Below are 23,777 nucleotides of genomic sequence, written 5' to 3' on the forward strand. Positions count from 1 at the left end.
AAGAAGGGGATGTGATAAAGACGGGAAACCAGGAGAGAGAAAAGTTAAAGTTGCACCGCTGTTTTGAGTCTGGGGAGAAATGTTAATCCCCAGAATGAGCTGTGATTGTGATTTCCAGTTCTTAGAGGGGAAGAAGGGGATGTGATAAAGACGGGAAACCAGGAGAGAGAAGAAGGGGATGTGATAAAGACGGGAAACCAGGAGAAAGAAAAGTTAAAGTTGCACCGCTGTTTTGAGTCTGGGGAGAAATGTTAATCCCCAGAATAAGCTGTGATTGTGTTTTCCAGTTCTTAGTTAGAGGGGAAGAAGGGGATGTGATAAAGACGGGAAACCAGGAGAGAGAAAAGTTAAAGTTGCACCGCTGTTTTGAGTCTGGGGAGAAATGTTAATCCCCAGAATGAGCTGTGATTGTGTTTTCCAGTTCTTAGTTAGAGGGGAAGAAGGGGATGTGATAAAGACGGGAAACCAGGAGAGAAGAAAGTTAAAGTTGCACCGCTGTTTTGACTCTGGGGAGAAATGTTAATCCCCAGAATGAGCTGTGATTGTGATTTCCAGTTCTTAGTTAGAGGGGAAGAAGGGGATGTGATAAAGACGGGAAACCAGGAGAGAGAAAAGTTAAAGTTGCACCGCTGTTTTGAGTCTGGGGAGAAATGTTAATCCCCAGAATGAGCTGTGATTGTATTTTCCAGTTCTTAGTTAGAGGGGAAGAAGGGGATGTGATAAAGACGGGAAACCAGGAGAGAGAAGAAGGGGATGTGATAAAGACGGGAAACCAGGAGAAAGAAAAGTTAAAGTTGCACCGCTGTTTTGAGTCTGGGGAGAAATGTTAATCCCCAGAATAAGCTGTGATGGTGTTTTCCAGTTCTTAGTTAGAGGGGAAGAAGGGGATGTGATAAAGACGGGAAACCAGGAGAGAGAAAAGTTAAAGTTGCACCGCTGTTTTGAGTCTGGGGAGAAATGTTAATCCCCAGAATGAGCTGTGATTGTGTTTTCCAGTTCTTAGTTAGAGGGGAAGAAGGGGATGTGATAAAGACGGGAAACCAGGAGAGAAAAAAGTTAAAGTTGCACCGCTGTTTTGAGTCTGGGGAGAATTCACGGGTCTTGGCTCTGCCTGCTTCAATCCCGGTCGGAGGCACAAGGGCACAGTTTATGAGTTGGGGCGTGGGGGGAAGGTGTGCGCAGATTTGACCCACTCCATCTGTCCCAGAGTGGCTGTGGGCCCGGGCCACTGACAGTCTAGTGGTCTCCCTTGTGGGCAGGACTGAGTTGCTGGGCCAGAGGACGAAGCAGTGTCGGAAGGGTCTGAGGAGTCATCTGCTGAGAAGAGGGACCACTGCAAGGCGGGGGGAGTGAAGACGGAGGCTCCAGCCATGAGAGAGATGCCCCTTGGGCTTCACACAGAGGCCGGAGGCAGCTTTATTTCAAATAAAAACCCTCTGAGAGTCGTAGCACCCCCACAGGGGGTAGGCCCAGGCACCTGGCTGGCTGCTGCCACGGTCCAGGAGAAGGCGACAATCCCACTCCCCCTGCCAGAGAGGGGGACCAAAATCCAATCTCTCCCCGGCACCCCTTCCCCAGCCTGGGAGGCAGAGAGGGAGGAAAGAAATAAAGTACAAAGGGGCGCCAGAATCACGGCTCCCTGTTCAGACACTTGGACACCCGGGCGGGCAGAGAACCCTGGCATCCCACGCCTCCAGCCCAGCACCTCAGTGACGGGGAGGTCAAAGCCTCAGTGGCCTGACAGGGACCTGGGAATCCCACCCGCTCGACTGGAAGAAACCGGAACGGGGAGTGGGGGTTAGCCACTGGGCCTCCAAGACGCTCTCAGGGCTGGGTGGGGGCTTCAGGCTCCCGGAGTGAGACGCAGGTGAGGTGGAGGCGGGGTCCCACCCAAGTGTGGACGGGCAGCTCCCTGCACTGGAAGCGCTGCAGCCGGGGGCTGTCTGACAGGAGAAGGCGGATGAAGCAAAGGTTACGGCTCCCTTCAGGTTCTCCGTCCCTTTCCCCCTCAGCACCCCCAAGCTCCCGCTCGCCACCCACCCCACAACAAGAACCCGGCTCCTCCCTCCTCCGAGGCCTGAGCACACCCCAAGGGGTCCCCTCACCGGGCTGGGCCCCGCCGGGGGGTCTCCTGGCGAGCTGGAAGGTTAGCTGGACGGGGCGCAGGACCACTGGGCTGGTACACAGGGACTGCAGGTACAGGCTCAGGCCGTCTGGAGCCTCGCCAGTGTGCTGGGGGTTGGGGGGGAAAGTGGAGTTCAGGTTAGTGAGGTCCCACCCTCAGCTCTCCCTGCCTCCGAGGACGGGGACATCGTCCCCCACCGCCCCCCGTCCTTGGATCGCGTCTCTCTCACCGCCGACCTCTCGCCCACATCCTGCCTCTGGCCTGGAACACCCTCCTTCCTTACATTTGACAGTGACTCTCCCCACATTCAAAGCCTTACTGAAGGCCCATCTTCTCTTCTCCCGCTCCCTTCTTGCTCCCTTTATTCATCCCCCACGTTCCCAACCCCACAGTACTTATATCCGTATCTGTAATTTACTGATTTCTATTGACATGTCATCCCCCTCCCTTCACCCCAGACTGTCAGCTCGTTGTGGGCAGGGGATGCCTCTACTGTGTTACTCTATTGCACCCTCCCAAGCGCTTAGTATAGTGCTCTGTACACTGTGAGCACTCGATAAATACGACCGACGCCTCCAGCTTCACCTCGGGCCGGGCCCCGGGCCCGGCGGGCTGCACGGCCACCTTTCCGGGCCCCCTGACCATCTCCTGCAAGGCCTGCCACTGCGGGGGGTCCAGCCCCAGCGCCTCCGCCACTTGATGATCCTTGCAGGTCACTACGGCCTCTGCCGTTCCGTCCTCCACCAGGAGCCTGGGGTCGGGGGGTGCGGGGGACGAGGAGAAGAAAGCGTTAACCATCCCCCGGGGACTCCAAGCCTCCCGTTTCCCTGGCCCCGGGTCGGCTCCTCACCTGGCGAAGGCCTGGCATACGGCGGCCGGCGTGGGGCAGGGGGGGCCCGTCCGGCTGCACTGGCCCTGGAAAGGCGACGGCAGAGTCCCGCTCGCTTCCAGAATCCTCCTCTCCCCCCCCCGCCCCAGCAGCTCCCCACCCTCTTCCTCCTCTGGGCCCGTGGTACCTGGGGGCAGAGGCTGACGCAGTGGCTGCACACCCAGCGGATTTGGAGGCTGAAGACGGACACCACGTGGCAGGAGGTCCTCGCCCGGGGGACCCCCGGGAGGGACCCCGGCAACTCTGCCAGGAAGACCAACGGGGGCGGGAGCGGCGGGGGGCTGCACAGAGGAGAGGAAGTTCAATCAATCAATCAATCGTATTTATTGAGCGCTTACTCTGTGCAGAGCACTGTACTGCTGGAGCCCTGGGAGGCGGGGGCCATGGGTAGCTTTGGGGCCAGGGGCTGCTGTATGCAAGACAGGGGATGGGGCCTGGCATGTAGTAATAATAATAATAATAATGGCATTTGTTAAGCACTTACTCTATGCCAAGCACTGTTCTATGCACTGAGGTAGATACAAGGTAATTAAGTCGGACACAGGTCCTGTCCCATATGGGGCTCACAGCCTTCAGCGTGGCTCAGTGGAAAGAGCACGGGCTTGGGAATCAGAGGTCATGGGTTCAAATCCCGGCTCTGCTGCTTGTCAAGCTGTGTGACTCTGGGCAAGGCACTTAACTTCCCTGTGCCTCAGTTACCTCATCTGTAAGATGGGGTTTAAGATTGTGAGTCCCACATGGGACAACCTGATCGCCTTGTATCCTCCCCAGCGCTTAGAACAGTGCTTTGCACATAGTAAGCGCTTAACAAATACCAAAATTATTATTATTATTATTATTTTAAATCATCATCATCATCATCATCAATCGTATTTATTGAGCGCTTACTATGTGCAGAGCATTGTACTAAGTGCTTGGGAAGTACAAATTGGCAACATATAGAGACAGTCCCTACCCAACAGGGGGCTCACAGTCTAAAAGGGGAGTCTACAGTCTACAGATGAGGGAAATGAGGCCCAGAGAAGGGAAGTGACTTCCCCAAGGTCACACAGCGGACGAACGGCGGATCTGGGATTAGAACCCAGATCCTTCTGATTCCCAGGTCCGGGCTTTATCCACTAGGACGTGCTGCTTCTTAGTAATATGGGCAGAGCACAGGGCTGGGAGTCTGGACACCTGGGTTCTTATCCTGCCTTCGCCACCTGCCTGATTTAATCCCATTTTGCAGATGAAGAAGATTAGGCACAGTGAAGCAGGGGTCGCGGGCAAGTTGCTTCACTGTGCCCAGTCTTCTTCATCTGCAAAATGGGATTAAATCCCTGTTCTCCCTTCTCCTTAGTCTGTGAATCCTGGGGGGGGCAGGGACTGTATTTGATAATAATCATAATAATTATGGCATTTGCTAAGCGTTTACTATGTGCAACGCACTGTACTAAGCACTGGGATGGATACAAGTAAATCGGATTGGACACGGTCCCAGTCCCATATGGGGCTCACACTCAATCCCCATTTCACAGATGAGGTAACTGAGGCCCAGAGAAACGAAGTGACTTGCCCAAGGTCACACAGCAGGTGAGTGGCGGAGCCGGAATTAGAACCCATGACCTCTGACTCCCGGGCCCGGAATCCGTCCACTAAGCCATGCTGCTCCTCCAATCTGACTGTCAGGGAGTGTACGGCAGCTAGTAAGCACTTAACAGAATACCACAATTATTATTGCTATTAATCTGGATTCAGGACTGACCTGGATGTTCATTCATTCGTTCAATCAATTGTATTTGAGCGCTTCCTGTTTGCAGAGCGCTGTACTAAGCACTTGGGAGAAGTTCAGTGTAACAAAAACCAGACATATTCCCTGCCCACAACCAGCTTACAGTCTAGATAACAACTCGAGGGACTCCAGCAGAGGAGTTTGGGACTTTGGATTGAAAGGAGGTGGAGACGATGAGTTGCAGATAAGGTACTGGAGCGAAGAGAATTGTGACCCAGGAATGGAGGGTGAGGGATGGAGATGGTGGGGGGCGGGCGTTGTCCCGGGCACTGACCTGGAGCCAGTCTCCGCAGGGAAACTGAGGACTCTCAGGGAGCTGGATGACAGGAAGCGACAATAAACGTTGTGCGATCTGAAAAGAGGATGGAGGGGTGGGGAGGAGGTAAGGAGGCCGAGGCGGAGAGATCCACGGACTCCCTCTGCTTCAGCCTCTTCCCTCCCGGGACCAGGAAATGGAAAGGGTGGAGGGGAGGGAGGAGGCTGGCACTGGCGAAGGACTGTTTGAGTTTGGGCAGATGCTTAGTACAGTGCTTTGCACATGGTAAACGCTAAATTATTTAGCGTTTACCATGTGCAAAGCACATACGATTAATAATTAATAACTAATAATGCTAGGCACAGTGAGAGAGACGGTCCCCTTAAAGAGGACTGACCGGGGTCATCTCCCTCACGGCTGGCCCAGCTGGGCTTTATGTGGTCTTCTTTCCTCTCCCCCTCGTCCCCCTCTCCATCCCCCCGTCTTACCTCCTTCCCTTCCCCACAGCACCTGTATATATGTATATATGGTTGTACATATTTATTACTCTATTTATTTATTTATTTATTTTACTTGTACATTTCTATCCTACTTATTTTATTTTGTTGATATGTTTGGTTCTGTTCTCTGTCTCCCCCTTTTAGACTGTGAGCCCACTGTTGGGTAGGGACTGTCTCTATGTGATGCCAATTTGTACTTCCCAAGCGCTTAGTACAGTGCTCTGCACATAGTAAGCGCTCAATAAATACGATTGATTGATTGATTGATTGGTCCAGAGCGTATGACCTTTGGGGAGAAGCCGGGCCTGGGGAAGCCCCTCCGTGTGGGAAAAACGGGCCCGGGCATTTTGGGGGTCAGTGCGACCCGGGGGGCTGGCCTACCCTGATGGGGAACAGGGGGACGGCCACTCCGCCTTGTGCCCGCTAGCCTGGGAGCTCCTTGAGGGCCGGGACTGTGTCTACCAACTCTACTGGCCTCTCCGAGGTACTTAGTTCGGCGCTCTGCACCAAGAGGTGCTCAATAAATGCCACCAATTGGTTGTCGAGGGAGGGCAGACTGGATCGATACATGTTCGGGAGGGGACAAGAGCAGGTATGGGGGGACGAGGTGGGCTATATCAAGGAGGCCATCGACGAAGGGGGGAGCAGAATGCCATTGCCAGGGTCAGGGGGAGGGATAAGACGGGGTCTCCAAACCTGGACACCTTCCTCTGGAGCCGGAGGAAGAGCACCCGGGCCCCGGGGAGCAGTCCCAGGGGCAGGACTGAGTGCGGCATCTCCAGGTAGACGTCCAGTGGGGTGGGGAAGCTGGGACCACCAGGGAACGGCCACACCGTTAGCTTCACGTTGTCCACTTGGGCCCGGGGGCCTCCTGGGGAACGAGAGGTAGGGGGGTGGGGGTGAAGAGAGCCCCTGATTCCTGCCACCTCTCCCGCCCTGGCCTCGCCTCTCGCTTTCCTCACCATGACCACGCCTGAGGGGGTGCAGAGGGGGCTCACACCGCGTACGGGATCCAATCTCTGCCGAGAAGGAGACCAGGGATTCTGAGGGACTGAGAGGGGGGACGATGGGATTAGCGAAGGTAGGGGGAGGCAGCGGAGAGCCTGAGTGCTCGGATGACCTGAACTGTGTGTGTGAATTTTGAGTGTGTGTGTGTTTGGGGGGGCAGGGAGGGTTAAGATGGTGGGCAAAAGGGGTGAAGAATTCCAACATTGGATATCTGGGTGTGGTGTACAGGGTTCTATTATTATGGCATTTGTTAAGCGCTTACTATGTGCCAAGCGCTGGCAGAGTGATGGGGGGAGGCCTGCGGGATGGACAGAGGAAAAGTAGAACTCCAGGGACAAGGCGGGAGAGGACCATTCCCCGTGTTCCCCTCACTTGGAGAGGATGGAGCCAGCCTGGACCAACTTCCCAGCCGGGAAAGGGAATGGGGAAAGCAGGCGGTAAAGCTCGTTATGTGCAGGGAATGTAACTGCTTATTCTGATCTACTGTACTCTCCCAAGCACTTAGTACAGTGCGCTGCACATTGTAAGCGCTCAATAAGTACCACTGATGGATTGATTGAGGGAGGTTTGGACTGTACCGAAGTGGGGGCGGCTGAGGGGAGAGGAGGGCCGATCCTACCTGCCACTGAAAATCTCCATCAGGGATGACTCCATGGGTCCCTCCTCCCTCTCAGCCAGCGCCCCGGGGCCATCCTGGTGTGGGGTGGGGGACAACCCAGTTGGGACCCTTGGTTCCCAGCTAGGTTTTCAGCCACCCCCTCCCCGCCCCTCAGGCTTGGGTCCATACCTGGGGATCCCCGGGCTCCAGGGACCAGTTGTCCTGGACAGTAAGGCAGGAGGCGCAGCCGGCCAGTTCTAAAGTCCGGCGGGATAAGAGGGAAGTGCTACCGCCCTCCAGCAACTCTGGAGCCTGATGGGATATGGGGATTCGGGGGTGAGCTGAGGAAGATGGGGCCAACAGCTCTTCCTCCTGTGGTCCTCAAGTCCCCAGCCCTCCAGCAGGGTCCAGCAGGAGGGGGCAGCCAAATGTCCAGGTCCCAGCTAACTGGACAATTCAGATCCTTCTGGCCTCTCAAAGCCTTTCATTCAATTCAACCATATTTATTGAGTGCTTTTTCCTCTGGGGTGGGAGCTGGGATGAGGGCGTTGCGGACAGGGAACGCGTCTGCCGACTTGGTTGGGTTGCTCCCTCCCAAGCGCTTGGGAGTACACAGTGTACACAGTGCTCTGTACATAGGGAGCGGTCAATAAATACCACTGATGATGAGGCACCAAGGCCCAGAGATGGGGGAGGATAAGAGACCCAAAGGGTGAGGAAGATTTCAGGGCTGCCTCAGCTATTAAAGTTTCCCTAGCAGGCTCCCGCCCCAGGCAGACATTGGGGTGAGGGAGGGAGAGAGGGCAAGGACTCACCGAGGGGCTGGGTTCCACCAGTCGGTACACCTGCCCTGGGTGCAGGAATTCAAACCAGCGCACCGAGGGCCCGAGGAAGAGGAGGAGAACCTGGAGAAATTAGGGTCAGCTGTCCGGCTCATTGTAGCCGGAGGGGAAAGGGGATGGAAGAAAGGAAGGGGACAGTGCAACTGTCGAAGCCAGAGTCAGAGGGATGAGGAAGTGGGGTAGAGGGCAGGGGGACAAGGAAGCCGGGGTCGAAGGGCAGGAGGAGGAAGCCGGGGGTCTGCGAGGGCACTGGTACCTTCCGGCTCCGGTCGTCACCCTCCGGGGGCTCCGGGGGGCCCCGGGTGTCCCCCTCCCTCTGCTGTCCCCCTCCCAGCCAACGCCCGGCCGCGTGGAAGCTGAAGGCGGGGTGGGAGCAGGCGGGGCCGTCCCCGGGCCGCGGCAGGTAGTTCCGCTCCATCAGGGCCTCCTTGGAGGTGAGGAGAAACAGGCGGCTCAGCCGGGGGCCGGGCCCCTCCGGACACCGGCACTTGGCCTGGGGGGGCCCAACGGCCCCCGCGGGGCCGGGGGAGGGGCCGGGCAGCGGCACGATCAGTGCGTCGTCCAGGTAGAACTGGACGTAGACTCTGTAGGGAGAAGCGGATGGGGAGCCGATCGTCTCTTCCCAGCCCCAGGCTTTCACCCCTGCTCCCCCCGGGGATCCGGGCACGTCCCCCCGCCCCTATCTGACCTGCAGCGTTGCTTCTGGATAAACCCCGGGGTCCCGAGCTCCTTCCACGAAGGGAAGTTGCTCTGGATCTCCCTCTCCACCACCAACTGGAACCGCTTCACCTGCACCAGGGAGCCTGTGCCGGGGGAGAGGGTGGGCAGGTGAGGGTGGCCTGAGTTACCAGGGGGAGGGGGCCAAGGAAGAGGGGGACCCCCTCTAGGCTGGAAGCTCCTTGTGGGCAGTGGGCACGCCTACCAATTCCATCGGGCTGGACTCTCCCAAGCGCTCAGTCCAGTGCTCAATAAATACCACTGATCTGGGACCTCAGTCGAACAGCTCGGGGATCCAACCCCTCATCCAGACCTTTTCCCGCTCGGGCCCCTGGATGGGGATTGGGGAATGACCCTTAAACCTCACCAAGCGAGGCCCCGCCTCTCCCCCCAGGAGTTGTGCACCGGGATCGGTGCAGAAGTCACGGTTCCCCAGGGAGTGTTGCATACTGGGAGCTCAAAAATCCCCCAATTGCCTATCTTCACGGAGCAACTCCTGGGAAAATCCAGGTTCTCCCATGATCTGCTTGGGCGGGCCCTCGGTACCTGCGAGGCGGGGGTCCGTGAGGGGCTGAGAAGGGCCGGGCAGGGCCACGCAGGGTAGCAGGCCGCTCTGGTCCCACAGTCGCAGCTGACCCAGCCGGGATGAAGGATGCAGTATTCCCAGCAGCACCTGGGATCGGGAGGGGACGGCTGGGGTCACGCGAGGGCGGTCCGGATGCGGGGGAGAGGAGTAGGAGGAAGGGGATGGGGAGGAGAGGGGTCCCTCCAACTCACGGGGGGCGGATGGAAGTCGGCAGGCAGGAGGCGGAGCCAAGACCAGGCCAGGGAGCAGTTGAGTTGGCAACTGGTGAGATGGGCGGCCTCGGTCGGGGGCAGGAGGGCCGTTGGGTCAAAGGTTGCCCAGGCCCGACGTTCGCCCTCCTCACGAAGGTTTGCCAGGCTCGGAAAGGAGCAGGGAGGCTGCAGGGGAGAATACTGGACCGGCGGGGGAAGGAAGGGGAAAAGTCACGACCCTGACCTCTAGACTGGAAGCTTCTTGTGGGAAGGGATTGTGTCCACTCTATTGCTCTACTGGACTCTCCCAAGTGCTCGGCATACAGTAGGTGCCCAATAAATACCCCAGAATGACTGACTGATGAACCCCGAAGCCCCCTTGCTCCCCACAGGGCCCCAGTCGTCCGTCCCTCAGCCACTGGTGCTTCCTCGCCGTCCCCCCTTCCCAAACCCCAGGTTCCCGCCCCTCCTGACCCCCCGGTTCTCTCCCTGAGGCCCCCAGTCCAGTTCCAGTTGGACCCAGGGGCCCCCCAACCAGCTCCCGTCCCCTACCTCCTGAAGGGGACAACGATGAGGCTCGTCCAGAATTTCTCGATGCAGGTCCCGGGCCGGGCCCCCATGAGATGCTAGAGGGTCCAGGATGGGACCCAGGAGCCTCTCCCCTAGCCCGGGGGTCCCGGAGTCGGCCCAGTGGAGCTGATGGAGTCGCAGCAGCCGAGGGCAGAACCTAGGGGTGGGCAGTGGACCGTAAGCCCACTGTTGGGGACAGACCGTCTCTATGGGTTGCCAACTTGTACTTCCCAAGCGCTCAGCACAGTGCTCTGCACACTGTAAGCGCTCAATAAATACGATGGAATGAATGAATGAACGAACGTCTCCCCCTCCTAGACTGTGAACCCCTTGTTGGGTAGGGACCGTCTCTACATGTTGCCGATTTGTACTTCCCAAGCGCTTAGTGCAGTGCTCTGCACACAGTCAGCGCTCAATAAATATGATTGAATGAATGAGTGAATGGAGCAGTGCTCAGTGCTCAGAAGCAGCATGGCTCAGTGGAAAGAGCCCGGGCTTTGGAGTCGGAGGTCATGGGTTCAAATTCCGACTCCGCCAACTGTCAGCTGTTTGACTTTGGGCAAGTCACTTCACTTCTCTGTGTCTCAGTGACCTCATCTGTAAAATGGGGATTAAGACTGTGAGCCTCCCCTCTCCATCCTACCCGTCTTACCTCCTTCCCTTCCCCACAGCACCTGTACATATGTATATATGTTTGTACATATTTATTACTCTATTTATTTTACTTGTACATATCTATTCTATTTATTTTATTTTGTTAATATGTTTGGTTTTGTTCTCTGTCTCCCCCTTCTAGACTGTGAGCCCACTGTTGGGTAGGGACCGTCTCTATGTGTTGCCAACTTGGACTTCCCAAGCGCTTAGTCCAGTGCTCTGCACACAGTAAGCGCTCAATAAATACGATTGATTGATTGATTGATTGACAACCTCATCACCTGTAACCTCCCCAGCACTTAGAACGGTGCTTTGCACATAGTAAGTGCTTAATAAATGCCATCATTATTATTATTATTATTATCTCCCCCACCGCCACGGCTCCGGCCCCAGGTGTCCGGGGCCCACCGCCCTCACCCCGGGTCAGCGGCCTCACTTGTTGGCCAGTTCCTCCAGGGCCTGGGCCAGCCACAGGTAAAGAGGCAGCCCGAGGCCTCGCTTCAGGAGCAGCTGCAGGTGCAGGGTCCCCGGGGGGGCCCGGGTTCCGGACCCCCGCCGGGAGAAGCCCCGGAGCCAGATGCCCCCCCGGAAGCACGGGGCCAGCACCGGCTTGGCCAGCGGGCCCGACGCCGACGCCTGGAAGAGGTGGACGTCTTGGAGCTGGACGGAGGAAAGGAGGCACGTGGCTGTGGCGGGGCTGAAGTGCGCTGGAGCTGCTCCTCGCTCCGGGCCCCACAACTCTGGGAGTCTGCCCGCACTCCCTCCCGCTGTCATTTCAGCCCAATGAGGCAAGGTGGAACTCCTATTCCAAAGAATCTCACACACACATACATCCCTCAGCCCTCACTTCCTCTCCTCCCACTCCCTTCTGCGTCACCCTTGCACTTCTCTCCCTCAGCCCCATTAAACAAAAAAAAAAGTTGGTATTTATTAAGCGCTATGTGCCAAGCACTGTTCTAAGCGTTGGGGTAGATACAAGGTAATCAGATTATCTCACGTGGGGCTCACAGTCTTCATCCCCATTTTAGAGATGAGGGAACTGAGGCCCAGAGAAGCTAAGTGACTTGTCCAAGGTCACACAGCTGACAAGTGGCGGAGCGGAGATTAGAGCCAGAGCACTCACGTCCATAGCTGTCATTCATATTAAATAAATGTTTATGTTCATAAGTATTTATATTCACCCCCTCTAGATTGGAAAATCTTATGGACAGGAAACGTATCTATCAGGTCTATTATATTCCACTCTTCCAGTTGCTTAGCTCTGCACACAGTAAAGCGCTCGATAAATACCACCGATGGATTGTCCCCTCCTTAATGACTTTTAGACTGTGAACCCACTGTTGGGTAGGGACTGTCTCTATAGGTTGCCAACTTGTACTTCCCAAGCGCTTAGTACAGTGCTCTGCACACAGTAAGCGCTCAATAAATACGATTGATTGATTGATTAATGAGACAGGATTCCGTAAATGAGTGCTTAGGGCCTGTTCGGTTCCACTCACAGGTCCCCAGAGCCCCTGGGCCGGCGGTCTCCCCCGGGGCCAACGGCCCCTCGGCCGTTCAGGGGTCCCCGGGGGGCGGACTCGTCTGTGCCCACCCACCTCCAGGCTGGTCCCCGGCCTCAGGGCACGTCCTCCTCCGGGCTGGTAGGCGAGGCAGAGGCAGAGTTGGTAGTCCAGCTCGTACAGGCCGGCTGCGGCGTCCAGGACTCGGGTGATCGTCCCCTGAGAGGGGGACAACAGTCCCGTGATCTCCCCCCGCCCCGAAGATACCCGCCCCCTCCTCCGGGACGCCCCAACCCCCCGCCGCGGGGGCCCGCTCCCTCACCGTGTACGACAGCATCCGTGACTCCATGAGGAGGCCGCCGGGCCTGGCCTTCCCCGGGGGGCTACCCGGGGGGCTGCTGGGTCTGGGAGGGCTTTCGGGGGCGTCCCCCGGTGGGGGCTCCCCCGGATCCTGCTCCCGCACGTGCTCCGGGTGGAGGGGCAGCAGGCGGGAGCGGGGGCCGGCCACCCAGACGCGGTGCGGGGAGGTGCGGAAGCTGCCCACGCGCATCTCCGTCAGCATGTACGAGTGGCCGGGCTGCAGGGCATGGTACCACACCAGTTGCGCCGGGGCCTGAGTGGGGGGAGACTGCCCGTCACCCCCTGATTTGGGGCCACGACCCTCTTCCACCGGGGTCCCCCACAAAGCACCCTAGCACATGGGATGAGCTCACCCCACCCCCCACCTCCCCCAAATTGCCACACCGGGTACAGAGCCTGGCACGTGGTAAGCGCTTAAGAAATAATAATAATAATGATGATGATGATGATGGCATTTATTAAGCGCCTACTATGTGCAAAGCACTGTTCTAAGCGCTGGGGAGGTCACAAGGCGATCAGGTTGTCCCACGGGGGGCTCACAGTCTTAATCCCCATTTTACAGACGAGGTGGCTGAGGCCCAGAGAAGTGAAGTGACTTGCCCAAAGTCACACAGCTGACAACTGGCGGAGCCGGGATTTGAACCCCTGACCTCTGACTCCAACGCCCGGGCTCTTTCCGCTGAGCCACGCTGCTTCTAGGTGATGTTAAGTGCTTCCCGTGCACTGAGCATTGTACTAAGCGCTGGGGTGGATACAAACAAATCAGGTTGGAAACAATCCCCGGCTCTCAAATCCCCATTTTATAGACAAGGTAACTGAGGCCCAGAGAAGCGATGTGACCCGCCAAGATCACACAGCAGACAAGTGGCGGAGCTGGGTTTAGAACCCATGGCCTTCTTACTCCCAGGCCCAGGCTCTATCCAGTAATAATAATGATGGCATTTATTAAGCGCTTACTATGTGCAAAGCACTGTTCTTTCTTCACAGTAGGCTATGCTGCTTCCCCACGGATACCATTTACCAAAAAAAAGAGATTTAACCACCGTTCGGCGGCCTAGAGGCAAGGTGGGATTGGGCAAAAAAGAGGCTGTGATCTGTTCTAAGCGCTTGGGTACCAGCTCACCTCCTCCAGGAGGCCTTCCCAGACTGAGCCCCCTCTTTCCTCTCCCCCTCCCCATCCCCCCCCGCCCCACCTCCATCCCCTCCCCACAGCACCTGTATATATTTTGTACAGATTTATTACTCTATTTATTTTACTTGTCCATATTTACTATTCTATTTATTTTATTTTGTTAATGATGTGCATCTGGCTTTATTGCTATTTATTCTGATGACTTGACACCTGTTCACAAGTTTTGATTGGTTGTCCGTCTCCCCCTTCTAGACTGTGAGCCCGTTGTTGGGTAGGGACCGTCTCTAGATGTTGCCAACTTGTCCTTCCCAAGCGCTTAGTCCAGTGCTCTGCACACAGTAAGCGCTCAATAAACACGATTGAATGAATTAATCTCTATACTGTAAGCTCGTTGTGGGCGGGGAACGTGTCAGTTTATTGTTCTATTGGGCTCTCCCAAGCACTTAGTACAGTGCTCTGCACACAGTAAGTGCTCAATAAATACAACTGAGTGAAGAAACAGGGTGGCCTAGTGGAAGACAGATCTGGTCTGAGAACCAGAGGTCCTGGGTTCTAATGCCGGCCCCTCCATTTGTCAGCTGGGTGACCTTGAGCAAGTCCCATCACTTCTCTGGGCCTCAGTTTCCTCATCTGGAAGATGCGGATCCGACCCCCGTTCTCCCTCCCACTTAGGCCATACTAGGTGGCTCAGTGGAAAGAGCCCGGGCTCGGGAGTCGGGGTCACGGGTTCGAATCCCGGCTCCACCACTTGTCAGCTCTGTGACCTTGGGCAAATCACTTAGCTTCACTGTGCCTCAGTTCCCTCATCTGTAAAATGGGGATTAAGACTGTGATCCCCACGTGGGACAACCTGATCACCTTGTATCCCCCCCCAGCGTTTAGAAGAGTGCTTCGTGCACAGTAAGTGCTTAACAAATGCCATCGTTATTATTCCTTTTAGACTGTGAGCCCACTGTTGGGTAGGGACCGTCTCTATATGTTGCCAACTCGTACTTCCCAAGCGCTTAGTACAGTGCTCAGCACACAGTAAGCGCTCAATAAATACGACTGATTGATTGATTGATTAGACCGAGAGCCCCGTGATGGATGGGGACTGGACCTGGTGACCTTGTATCCGCCCCATGGCTTAGTACAATATATGGCACAGAGTAAGCACTTCAGCAAGCCCCCCTTCATATGTTGCCAACTTGTACTTCCCAAGCGCTTAGTACAGTGCTTTGCACACAGTAAGCGCTCAATAAATACGATTGATTGATTGATTGATTAGACCGAGAACCCCGTGATGGATGGGGACTGGACCTGGTGGCCTTGTATCCGCCCCATGGCTTAGTACAATGTACGGCACAGAGTAAGCACTTCAGCAAGCCCCCCTTCACATGTTGCCAACTTGTACTTCCCAAGCGCTTAGTACAGTGCTCTGCACACAGTAAGCGCTCAATAAATACGACTGATTGATTGATTGATTGACTTCCATCTTTAGGGGCCCGTCCCCCGATCCCCGCCTCACCTGAACCACCACCGGGATGGAGACGGCGGCGGGGTCGGGACCCCGCAGGGTGAGGAAGAAGAAGGGGGTCCCGTGGGGGTCCAGGAGGGCGCTAAGCCGCGCCAGCTCCCCGGCAAGGTTCAGCCGCTGCCTTCGGACCCAAGAACGCCTGAGACGGGGAGGATCGACGCGTGAGGCGTCTTGGCCCGGAATGCCCTCCCCCTCCACAGCCATTCTCCCCGCCTTCAAAGCCTCCTTAAAATCCCATCTCTTCCGAGAGGCCTTCCCCGATTGAGCCCTCATCTCCCTGACTTCCTTTCCCTTCGGTGCCGCCCTTGTCCTTTTCATTCATTCGAGCGTATTTACATGATTTCCCTCGCCACCCCAGCCCGGCCTCGGCAGTACCTGGCTCGGAGCAGGCGAGCAGCTCGCTGCGGGTAGAGCACTGGCACGCGAGTCGCGGGGCCGGAGGCTGGGCTGGGGTCGGGGGGCAGCACGGGCACCGGGGCCCCCCAGAGCTCCAGATGCCCACCCCCTCGGGGGTCGCCCCTGGGTGGGGGGAGAAAGCTCCAGCTGGGGAAGAGCAGCAGGCGGCCCAGCCAGGAGAGATCCAGATGCAGGAGCTGCGGAGAGGGGAGACGCCGACGGACAACGTCGACAACACCCTGCCGCCGCCTCCTCCTTCCATCGAGCCCCCAGCCCCTCTAAATCACCTCACAGAGCAGGGCCCCGCTGTTGTCGGTCACGTACAGGCTGCCGGTCCTTCTCTGGGCCTCCCGGCTCCGGTCCGTCAGGGTCCCGAGGAGCAGGAGGCGGGCGCGGGGCAGGGGGGTGCCCTCGGCCGGCGGCCGTTCTGCCCACTGACGATACTCGGAGCTGCTCCAGGCCAGGTGGCTGCAGCAGGGCTGCCGCTGGCGGCTCCGGAGTTCCCGCACCGACACGAAGCTGAGAAAGAACCGTCCTCGCTGGGATATCTGAGCGCTTAGTACAGCGCTCTGCGGAAAGGAAGCGCTCAATAAGTACCACTGACTGATTGATATAATGATGGCATTTGTTAAGCTCTTACTACGTGCAAAGCACCGTTCTAAGCGCTGGTGAGGATACAAGGTGATCAGGTTGTCCCACGTGGGGCTCACGGCCTTCATCCCCATTTTACAGACGAGGTAACTAGTTGTTCGACATGGGGCTCACAGTCTTCATCCCCATTTTACCGACGAGGTAACTGAGGCGCAGAGAAGCTAAGTGACTTGCCCGAGGTCGCACAGCTGGTGGAGCCGGGATCTGAACCCATGACCTCTGACTCCCAAGCCTGTGCTCTTTCCACTGAATCACGCTGCCTTGTGTTCAGAGCTATGTGCCACGCACTGTGCTAAGCAGCGTGGCTCAGCGGGAAAGAGCCCGGGCTTTGGGGTCAGAGATCATGGGTTCAAATCCCTGCTCTGCCAACTGTCAGCTGTGTGACTTTGGGCAAGTCACTTCACTTTTCTGTGCCTCAGTTACCTCATCTGTGAAATGGGGATAAAAAAACTGTGAGCCCCCTGTGGGACAACTTGATCACCTTGTAACCTCCCCCAGCGCTTAGAACAGTGCTTTGCACATAGTAAGCGCTTAACAAATGCCGTCATCATCATCACTGAAGTAGAGACAAGATCATCAGGTTGGCCCTGGTCCTCGTCCCACATGGGGCTCCCGGGCTGAGAAGCAGTGTGGCCCAGCGGTTAAAGCCCAGGCCCGAGAGTCAGAAGGACCTGCGTTCTCATCCCGGCCCTGGCACTTGTCTGCTGGGTGACCTTGGGCAAGTCACTTCAGTTCTCTGGGCCTCAGTTCCCTCATCTGCAAAATGGGGATTCAATACCTGGCCTCCTTCCTAGTTAGACTGTGAGCCCAGGTGGGCCCTGATTAGCTTGTAGCTGCTCTAGCACTTAGTACAGTGTTCGGCACATAATAAGCGCTTAACAGATACCATAATTATCATTATTGTTATTAACGGGTATTAAGTCTCCATTTTTGCCGAGAAAACCGAGGCCCAGAGAAGGGAAGTGGCTCTCCCAAAGTCATCCAGCAGGCAAGCAGTGGAGCAGTGATTAGAACCCATGCTGCTGTCTAGAGGGATGGAGCCAGCCGGCCCCCATCCATCACCCCCTACCCAAGCCCCATTCTGCCACTCCCCCCAAACTGTGACCTGGGGCTCCATCCCTTTTAATCAATCCATCAATCAATCGTATTTATTGAGCGCTGACTGTGTGCAGAGCACTGTACTAAGCGCTTGGGAAGTCCAAGTTGGCAACATATAGAGACGGTCCCTACCCAACAGTGGGCTCACAGTCTAGAAGGGTGAGACAGAGAACAAAACCAAACATATTAACAAAATAGAATAAATACAATAGATATGTACAAGTAAAATAAATAGGGTAATAAATATGTACAAACATATATACAGATGCTGTGGGGAAGGGAAGGAGGTAAGGCCGGAGGAGGAGGAGAGGAAGGAGGGGGCTCAGTCTGGGAAGGCCTCCTGGAGGAGGTGAGCTCTCAGTAGGGCCCTGAAGGAAGAGAGCTAGCTTGGTGGATGTGAAGCACCAAGCACTTGAGTGTTGAAGCACTTGAGAAGCAGCGTGGCTCAGTGGAAAGAGCCCGGGCTTTGGAGTCAGAGGTCCTGCGTTCGAATCCCGGCTCCACCACATGTCTGCTGTGTGACCTTGGGCAAGTCACTTCACTTCTCGGAGCCTCAGTTACCTCATCTGGAAAATGGGGATTAAAACTGTGAGCCCCCGTGGGACAACCTGATCACCTTGCATCCCCCCCCCAGCGCTTAGAACAGTGCTTTGCACATAGTAAGCGCTTAACAAAAGCCATTATTATTATTATGTGGGGAGGGAGGGCATTCCAGGCCAGGGGGATGACGTGGGCCCGGTGAGGAGATTAGCGGCAGAGGAGCGGAGGGTGCGGGCTGGGCTGGAGAAGGAGAGAAGGGAGGTGAGGTAGGAGGGGGCGAGGTGATGGACAGCTTTGAAGCCCAGGGTGAGGAGTTTCTGCCTAACCCAAGGTCAACCAGCAGACAAGTGGGATTGGAACCCAGGTCCTTCTGGGCTCTACCCATACTTCATTACGCTGCCCGGATTATCTTTGTCCAGAAACGCTCTGGGCATATCACTCCCCTCCTCAAAAATCTCCAGTGGCTACCGGTCAACCTACGCATCAGGCAAAAACTCCTCACTCTCGGCTTCAAGGCTGTCCATCCATCCCCTCACCCCCTCCTACCTCACCTCCCTTCTCTCCTTCTCCAGCCCAGCCCGCACCCTCCGCTCCTCTGCCACCGCTAATCTCCTCACCATTAGGCCTCGCCTGTCCCGCCATCGACCCCCGGCCCCCGTCCTCCCCCTGGCCTGGAATGCCCTCCCTCTGCCATCCTCCAAGCCAGCTCTCTTCCTCCCTTCAAGGCCCTGCTGAGCGCTCACCTCCTCCAGGAGGCCTTCCCAGACTGAGCCCCTTCCTTCCTCTCCCCCTCGGCCCCCTCTCCATCCCCCACATCTTACCTCCTTCCCTTCCCCACAGCACCTGTATATATGTATATATGGTTGTACGTATTTATTACTCTATTTATTTGTTTATTTTACTTGTACATACCTATTCTATTTATTTTATTTTGTTAGTATGTTTGGTTTTGTTCCCTGTCTCCCCCTTTTAGACCGTGAGCCCACTGTTGGGTAGGGACTGTCTCTATATGTTGCCAATTTGTACTTCCCAAGCGCTTAGTACAGTGCTCTGCACATAGTAAGCGCTCAATAAATACGATTGATGATGATGACGAGGCAACACTGTTTCTAATGCTGCTTTCCTCGCTAAAGTTCCCACCTTGCCCCTCCAGAGGTTACCTGTAACTGAGGGGCAGCGTGAGGTCTCCTGTGGCCCCTTGGGGCCTCCAGCTGGCCCTCACACAGTTGATCACCAGCTCGGACAACTGGTCACTGGAAAGCCCGTCAGCTGAGGCCTGCGTCTCCCGCACGAAGGTCCGGGCGGCCTGGATCCAAGCCTGTTCCTAGGAGAGATAGGAAGCGTCGGGGGCAGGCATGGGGGAGAATCAATCAATCGTATTTACTGAGCGCTTACTGTGTGCACAGCACTGTACTAAGCGCTTGGGAAGTACAAGTTGGCAACATCTAGAGACGGTCCCTACCCAACAGTGGGCTCACAGTCTAAAAGTGGGGAGAAGGAGGGAGCGTGTCTGGTTAGTCAATCAACTGCATTTATTGAGCGCTTACTGTGTGCAGAGCACTGTACTATGCGCTTGGGAAGTACAAGTTGGCAACATCTAGAGACGGTCCCTACCCAACAGTGGGCTCACAGTCTAAAAGTGGGGAGAAGGAGGGAGCGTGTCTGGTTAGTCAATCAACTGCATTTATTGAGCGCTTACTGTGTGCAGAGCACCGTACTATGCGCTTGGGAAGTACAAGTTGGCAACATAGAGAGACAGTCCCTACCCAACAGTGGGCTCACAGTCTAGAAGGGGGAGACAGAGAACGAAACCAAACATATTAACAAAATAAAAGCCCTTACTGTGTGCAGAGCACTGTACTAAGCTCTTGGGAAGTACAAGTTGGCAACATACAGAGACAGTCCCTACCCAACAGTGGGCTCACAGTCTAGAAGGGGGAGCCAGAGAACAAAACCAAACATACTAACAATATAAAATAGAATAGATATGTACATGTAAAATAAATAAATAGAGTAATAACTATGTACAGACATATATACATATATACACGTGCTGTGGGGAAGGGAAGGAGGTAAGATGTGGGGGATGGAGAGGGGGACGAGAGGTGAGAGATCGTAGCAATCAATCAATCATATTTATTGAGCGCTTACTGTGTGCAGAGCACTGTACTAAGCGCTTGGGAAGTACAAGTTGGCAACATAGAGAGACAGTCCTTACCCAACAGTGGGCTCACAGTCTAGAAGGGGGAGACAGAGAACAAAACCAAACATATTAACAAAATAAATAGCATAGACATGTCCAAGTAAAAGCACTTAGAACAGTGCTTTGCGCATAGTAAGCGCTTAACAAATGCCATCATTATTATTGTTATTATTAAATACGAACGAGTGAATGAAAGATGGGGGAAGAGAATTGGGGTGAGGGGACTGAGGGGGGAAAGGTCATCATCATCAATCGTATTTATTGAGCGCTTACTGTGTGCAGAGCACTGTACTAAGCGCTTGGGAAGTACAAGTTGGCAACATATAGAGACAGTCCCTACCCAACAGTGGGCTCACAGTCTAAAAGGGGGAGACAGAGAACAAAACCAAACATACTAACAAAATAAAATAAATAGAATAAATCAATCCAATCGTATCTATTGAGCGCTTACTGTGTGCAGAGCACTGTACTAAGCGCTTGGGAAGTATAAGTTGGCAACATATAGAGACAGTCCCTACCCAACAGTGGGCTCAGAGAACAAAACCAAACATACTAACAAAATAAAATAAATAGAATCAGTCGATCCAATCGTATTTGTTGAGCGCTTACTGTGTGCAGAGCACTGTACTAAGCGCTTGGGAAGTCCAAGTTGGCAGCATATAGAGACAGTCCCTACCCAACAGTGGGCTCACAGTCTAAAAGGGGGAGACAGAGAACAAAACCAAACATACTAACAAAATAAAATAAATAGAATCAATCGATCCAATCGTATTTGTTGAGCGCTTACTGTGTGCAGAGCACTGTACTAAGCGCTTGGGAAGTCCAAGTTGGCAACATATAGAGACAGTCCCTACCCAACAGTGGGCTCACAGTCTAAAAGGGGGAGACAGAGAACAAAACCAAACATACTAACAAAATAAAATAAATAGAATAAATAGAATCAATCAATCCAATCGTATTTACTGAGCGCTTACTGTGTGCAGCGCACTGTACTAAGCGCTTGGGAAGTACAAGTTGGCAACATATAGAGACGGTCCCTACCCACAGTGGGCTCACAGTCTAAAAGAACAGAGGATGGGTGAGGGGGGGAAAGGATGTTGAGAGGGGGTCGGAAGGGATTTGGGGAATGGCGCTGAGGAGGGATTGGGAAAAGGGCCGAAAAAGAGAAGAAGGGGAGGAGACGAGCTGCCGACTCACGGGCCTGCTCCCTGCCACTGTCATGGCCGTTATTGTCGTCGCCGCCGCCATCTTGCCTCCGCCTCAGGGGAAGCTCGTCAACGCCCCTCGCCCACACCCGCCCCCTGCCTCAGTTTCCCCGGAGCCACGGGCTGGGAAAACTCACCACAGAATAATAATAGTCATGGCATTTGTTAATAATAATAATAATAATAATAATAATAATAATAATGGCATTTGTTAAGCGCTTACTATGTGCAAAGCACTGTTCTAAGCCCTGGGGGGGATGCGAGGTGATCAGGTTGTCCCACGGGGGGCTCACAGTCTTCATCCCCACTTTACAGATGAGGTAACTGAGGCCCAGGGAATAATAAGCACTTACTATGTGCCAAGCACCGTCCTCAGCGCTGGGGTGGACACATGGGGCTCACGGTCTTCAACCCCATTTTCCGGCTGAGGGAACTGAGGCCCAGAGAACCGAATAATAATAATAATGATGGCATGTATTATAAGCTTAATTTGTGCAAAGCACTGTTCTAAGCGCTGGGGAGGTTACATGGTGATCAGGAGTCACGGGGGGCTCACAGTCAACCCCCATTTTACAGATGAGGTAACTGAGGACCAGAGAACCGAATAATAGTAATAATAATGATGGCATTTATTAAGCGATTATTATGTGCAAAGCACTGTTCTAAGCGCTGGGGAGGTTACACGGTGATCAGGAGCCACGGGGGGCTCACAGTCAATCCCCATTTTACAGATGAGGTAACTGAGGCCCAGAGAAGGGAATAATAATAATAATGATGATGGCATTTATTAAGCGATTATTATGTGCAAAGCACTGTTCTAAGCTCTGGGGAGGTTACACGGTGATCAGGAGCCACGGGGGCTCACAGTCAGTCCCCATTTTACAGATGAAGTAACTGAGGCCCAGAGAATAATAATAATAATAATGGCATTTGTTAAGCGCTTACTATGTGCAAAGCACTGTTCTAAGCGCTGGGGAGGTTACACGGTGATCAGGAGCCACGGGGGACTCACAGTCAATCTCCATTTTACAGATGAGGTAACTGAGGCCCAGAGAATAATAATAATAATAATAATGGCATTTGTTAAGCGCTTACTCTGTGCAAAGCAATGTTCTAAGCGCTGGGGGGATACACGGTGATCAGGAGCCACGGGGGGCTCACAGTCAATCCCCATTTCACAGATGAGGTAACTGAGGCCCAGAGGAGAATAATAATAATAATAATAATGGCATTTGTTATGCGCTTACTCTGTGCAAAGCAATGTTCTAAGCGCTGAGGAGGTTACACGGTGATCAGGAGCCACGGGGGGCTCACAGTCAATCCCCATTTCACAGATGAGGTAACTGAGGCCCAGAGGAGAATAATAATAATAATAATGATGGCATTTGTTAAAAGCTTACTATGTGCAAAGCACTGCTGTAAACGCTGGGGAGGTTACACGGTGATCAGGAGCCACGGGGGGCTCACAGTCAATCCCCATCTTACAGATGAGGTAACTGAGGCCCAGAGAATAATAATAATAATAATAATAATAATAATAATAATATTTGTTAAGCGCTTACTTTGTGCAAAGCACTGTTCTAAGCACTGGGGAGGTTACAAGGTGATCAGGTTGTCCCACGGGGGGCTCACAGTCATTCCCCATTTTACCGATGAGGTAACTGAGGCCCAGAGAAGTGAAGTGACTTGCCCAAAGTCACCCAGCTGATAAGTGGCGGAGCCGGGATTAGAACCCACGACCTCTGGCTCCCAACCCCGGTCCCTTCCACTGAGACACGTTGTTTCTCAAGTCCCCCCTTTTCCTCAGCTCCCTCCCTTTGCCCGTCTTGCTACCCCGTCCTACAGCTCTTATAATTCATTCAATCGTATTTATTGAGCGCTTACTGTATGCAGAGCACTGTACTAAGCGCTTGGGAAGGACAGGTCGGAAACACATAGAGACGGTCCCTACCCAACAGCGGGCTCACAGTAATAATGATGGTTATTTGTTCATTCATTCAGTCAGTCGTTCATTCATTCAATCGTATTTATTGAGCGCTTACTGTTTGCACAGCACTGTACTAAGCGCTTGGTAAGTACAAGTTTGCAACATATAGAGACGGTCCCTACCCAACAACGGGTTTACAGGCTAGAAGGGGGAGACAGACAATGAAACAAAACAGGTAGACAGGTGTCAAAATCGTCAGAATAAATAGAATTAAAGCTATAGGCACATCATTAACAAAATAAATAGAATAGTAAGTATGGACAAGTAAAATAGAGTAAATCTGTACAAACATATATGCAGGTGCTGTGGGGAGGGGAAGGAGGTGGGGATGGGGAGGAGAAGAGGAAAAAGGGGGCTCGGTGTGGGAAGGCCTCCTGGAGGAGGTGAGCTCTCAGTAGGGCTTTGAAGGGAGGAAGAGAGCTAGCTTGGCGGTTGTGTGGAGGGAGGGCATTCCAGGCTAGGGGAAGGACATGGGAATAA

General features: G+C 54.4%; 1 protein-coding gene across 1 annotated transcript; it reads right to left on the bottom strand.

The window, feature by feature from the left end:
- Positions 1–681: 681 nt before the first annotated feature.
- Positions 682–21,334, bottom strand: CTC1 (CST telomere replication complex component 1). Its single transcript, XM_038768908.1, has 24 exons — positions 21,303–21,334; positions 19,063–19,226; positions 15,901–16,132; positions 15,593–15,810; positions 15,209–15,356; positions 12,532–12,822; positions 12,306–12,428; positions 11,144–11,367; positions 10,036–10,210; positions 9,484–9,684; positions 9,253–9,379; positions 8,678–8,792; positions 8,246–8,573; positions 7,963–8,052; positions 7,337–7,459; positions 7,169–7,242; positions 6,504–6,592; positions 6,238–6,412; positions 5,060–5,137; positions 3,142–3,295; positions 2,976–3,040; positions 2,711–2,876; positions 2,106–2,232; positions 682–1,943 (listed from the first exon to the last, which is right to left on the bottom strand). Exons 1-24 carry the CDS (start codon positions 21,324–21,326, stop codon positions 1,825–1,827), a joined length of 3,630 nt encoding a protein of 1,209 aa, XP_038624836.1. The 5' UTR covers positions 21,327–21,334; the 3' UTR covers positions 682–1,824.
- Between the last annotated feature and the right edge of the window lie 2,443 nt (positions 21,335–23,777).

This window comes from Tachyglossus aculeatus, chromosome Y4 (assembly GCF_015852505.1).
Source record: "Tachyglossus aculeatus isolate mTacAcu1 chromosome Y4, mTacAcu1.pri, whole genome shotgun sequence".
In the NCBI taxonomy this organism is placed as follows: Eukaryota; Metazoa; Chordata; class Mammalia; order Monotremata; family Tachyglossidae; genus Tachyglossus; species Tachyglossus aculeatus.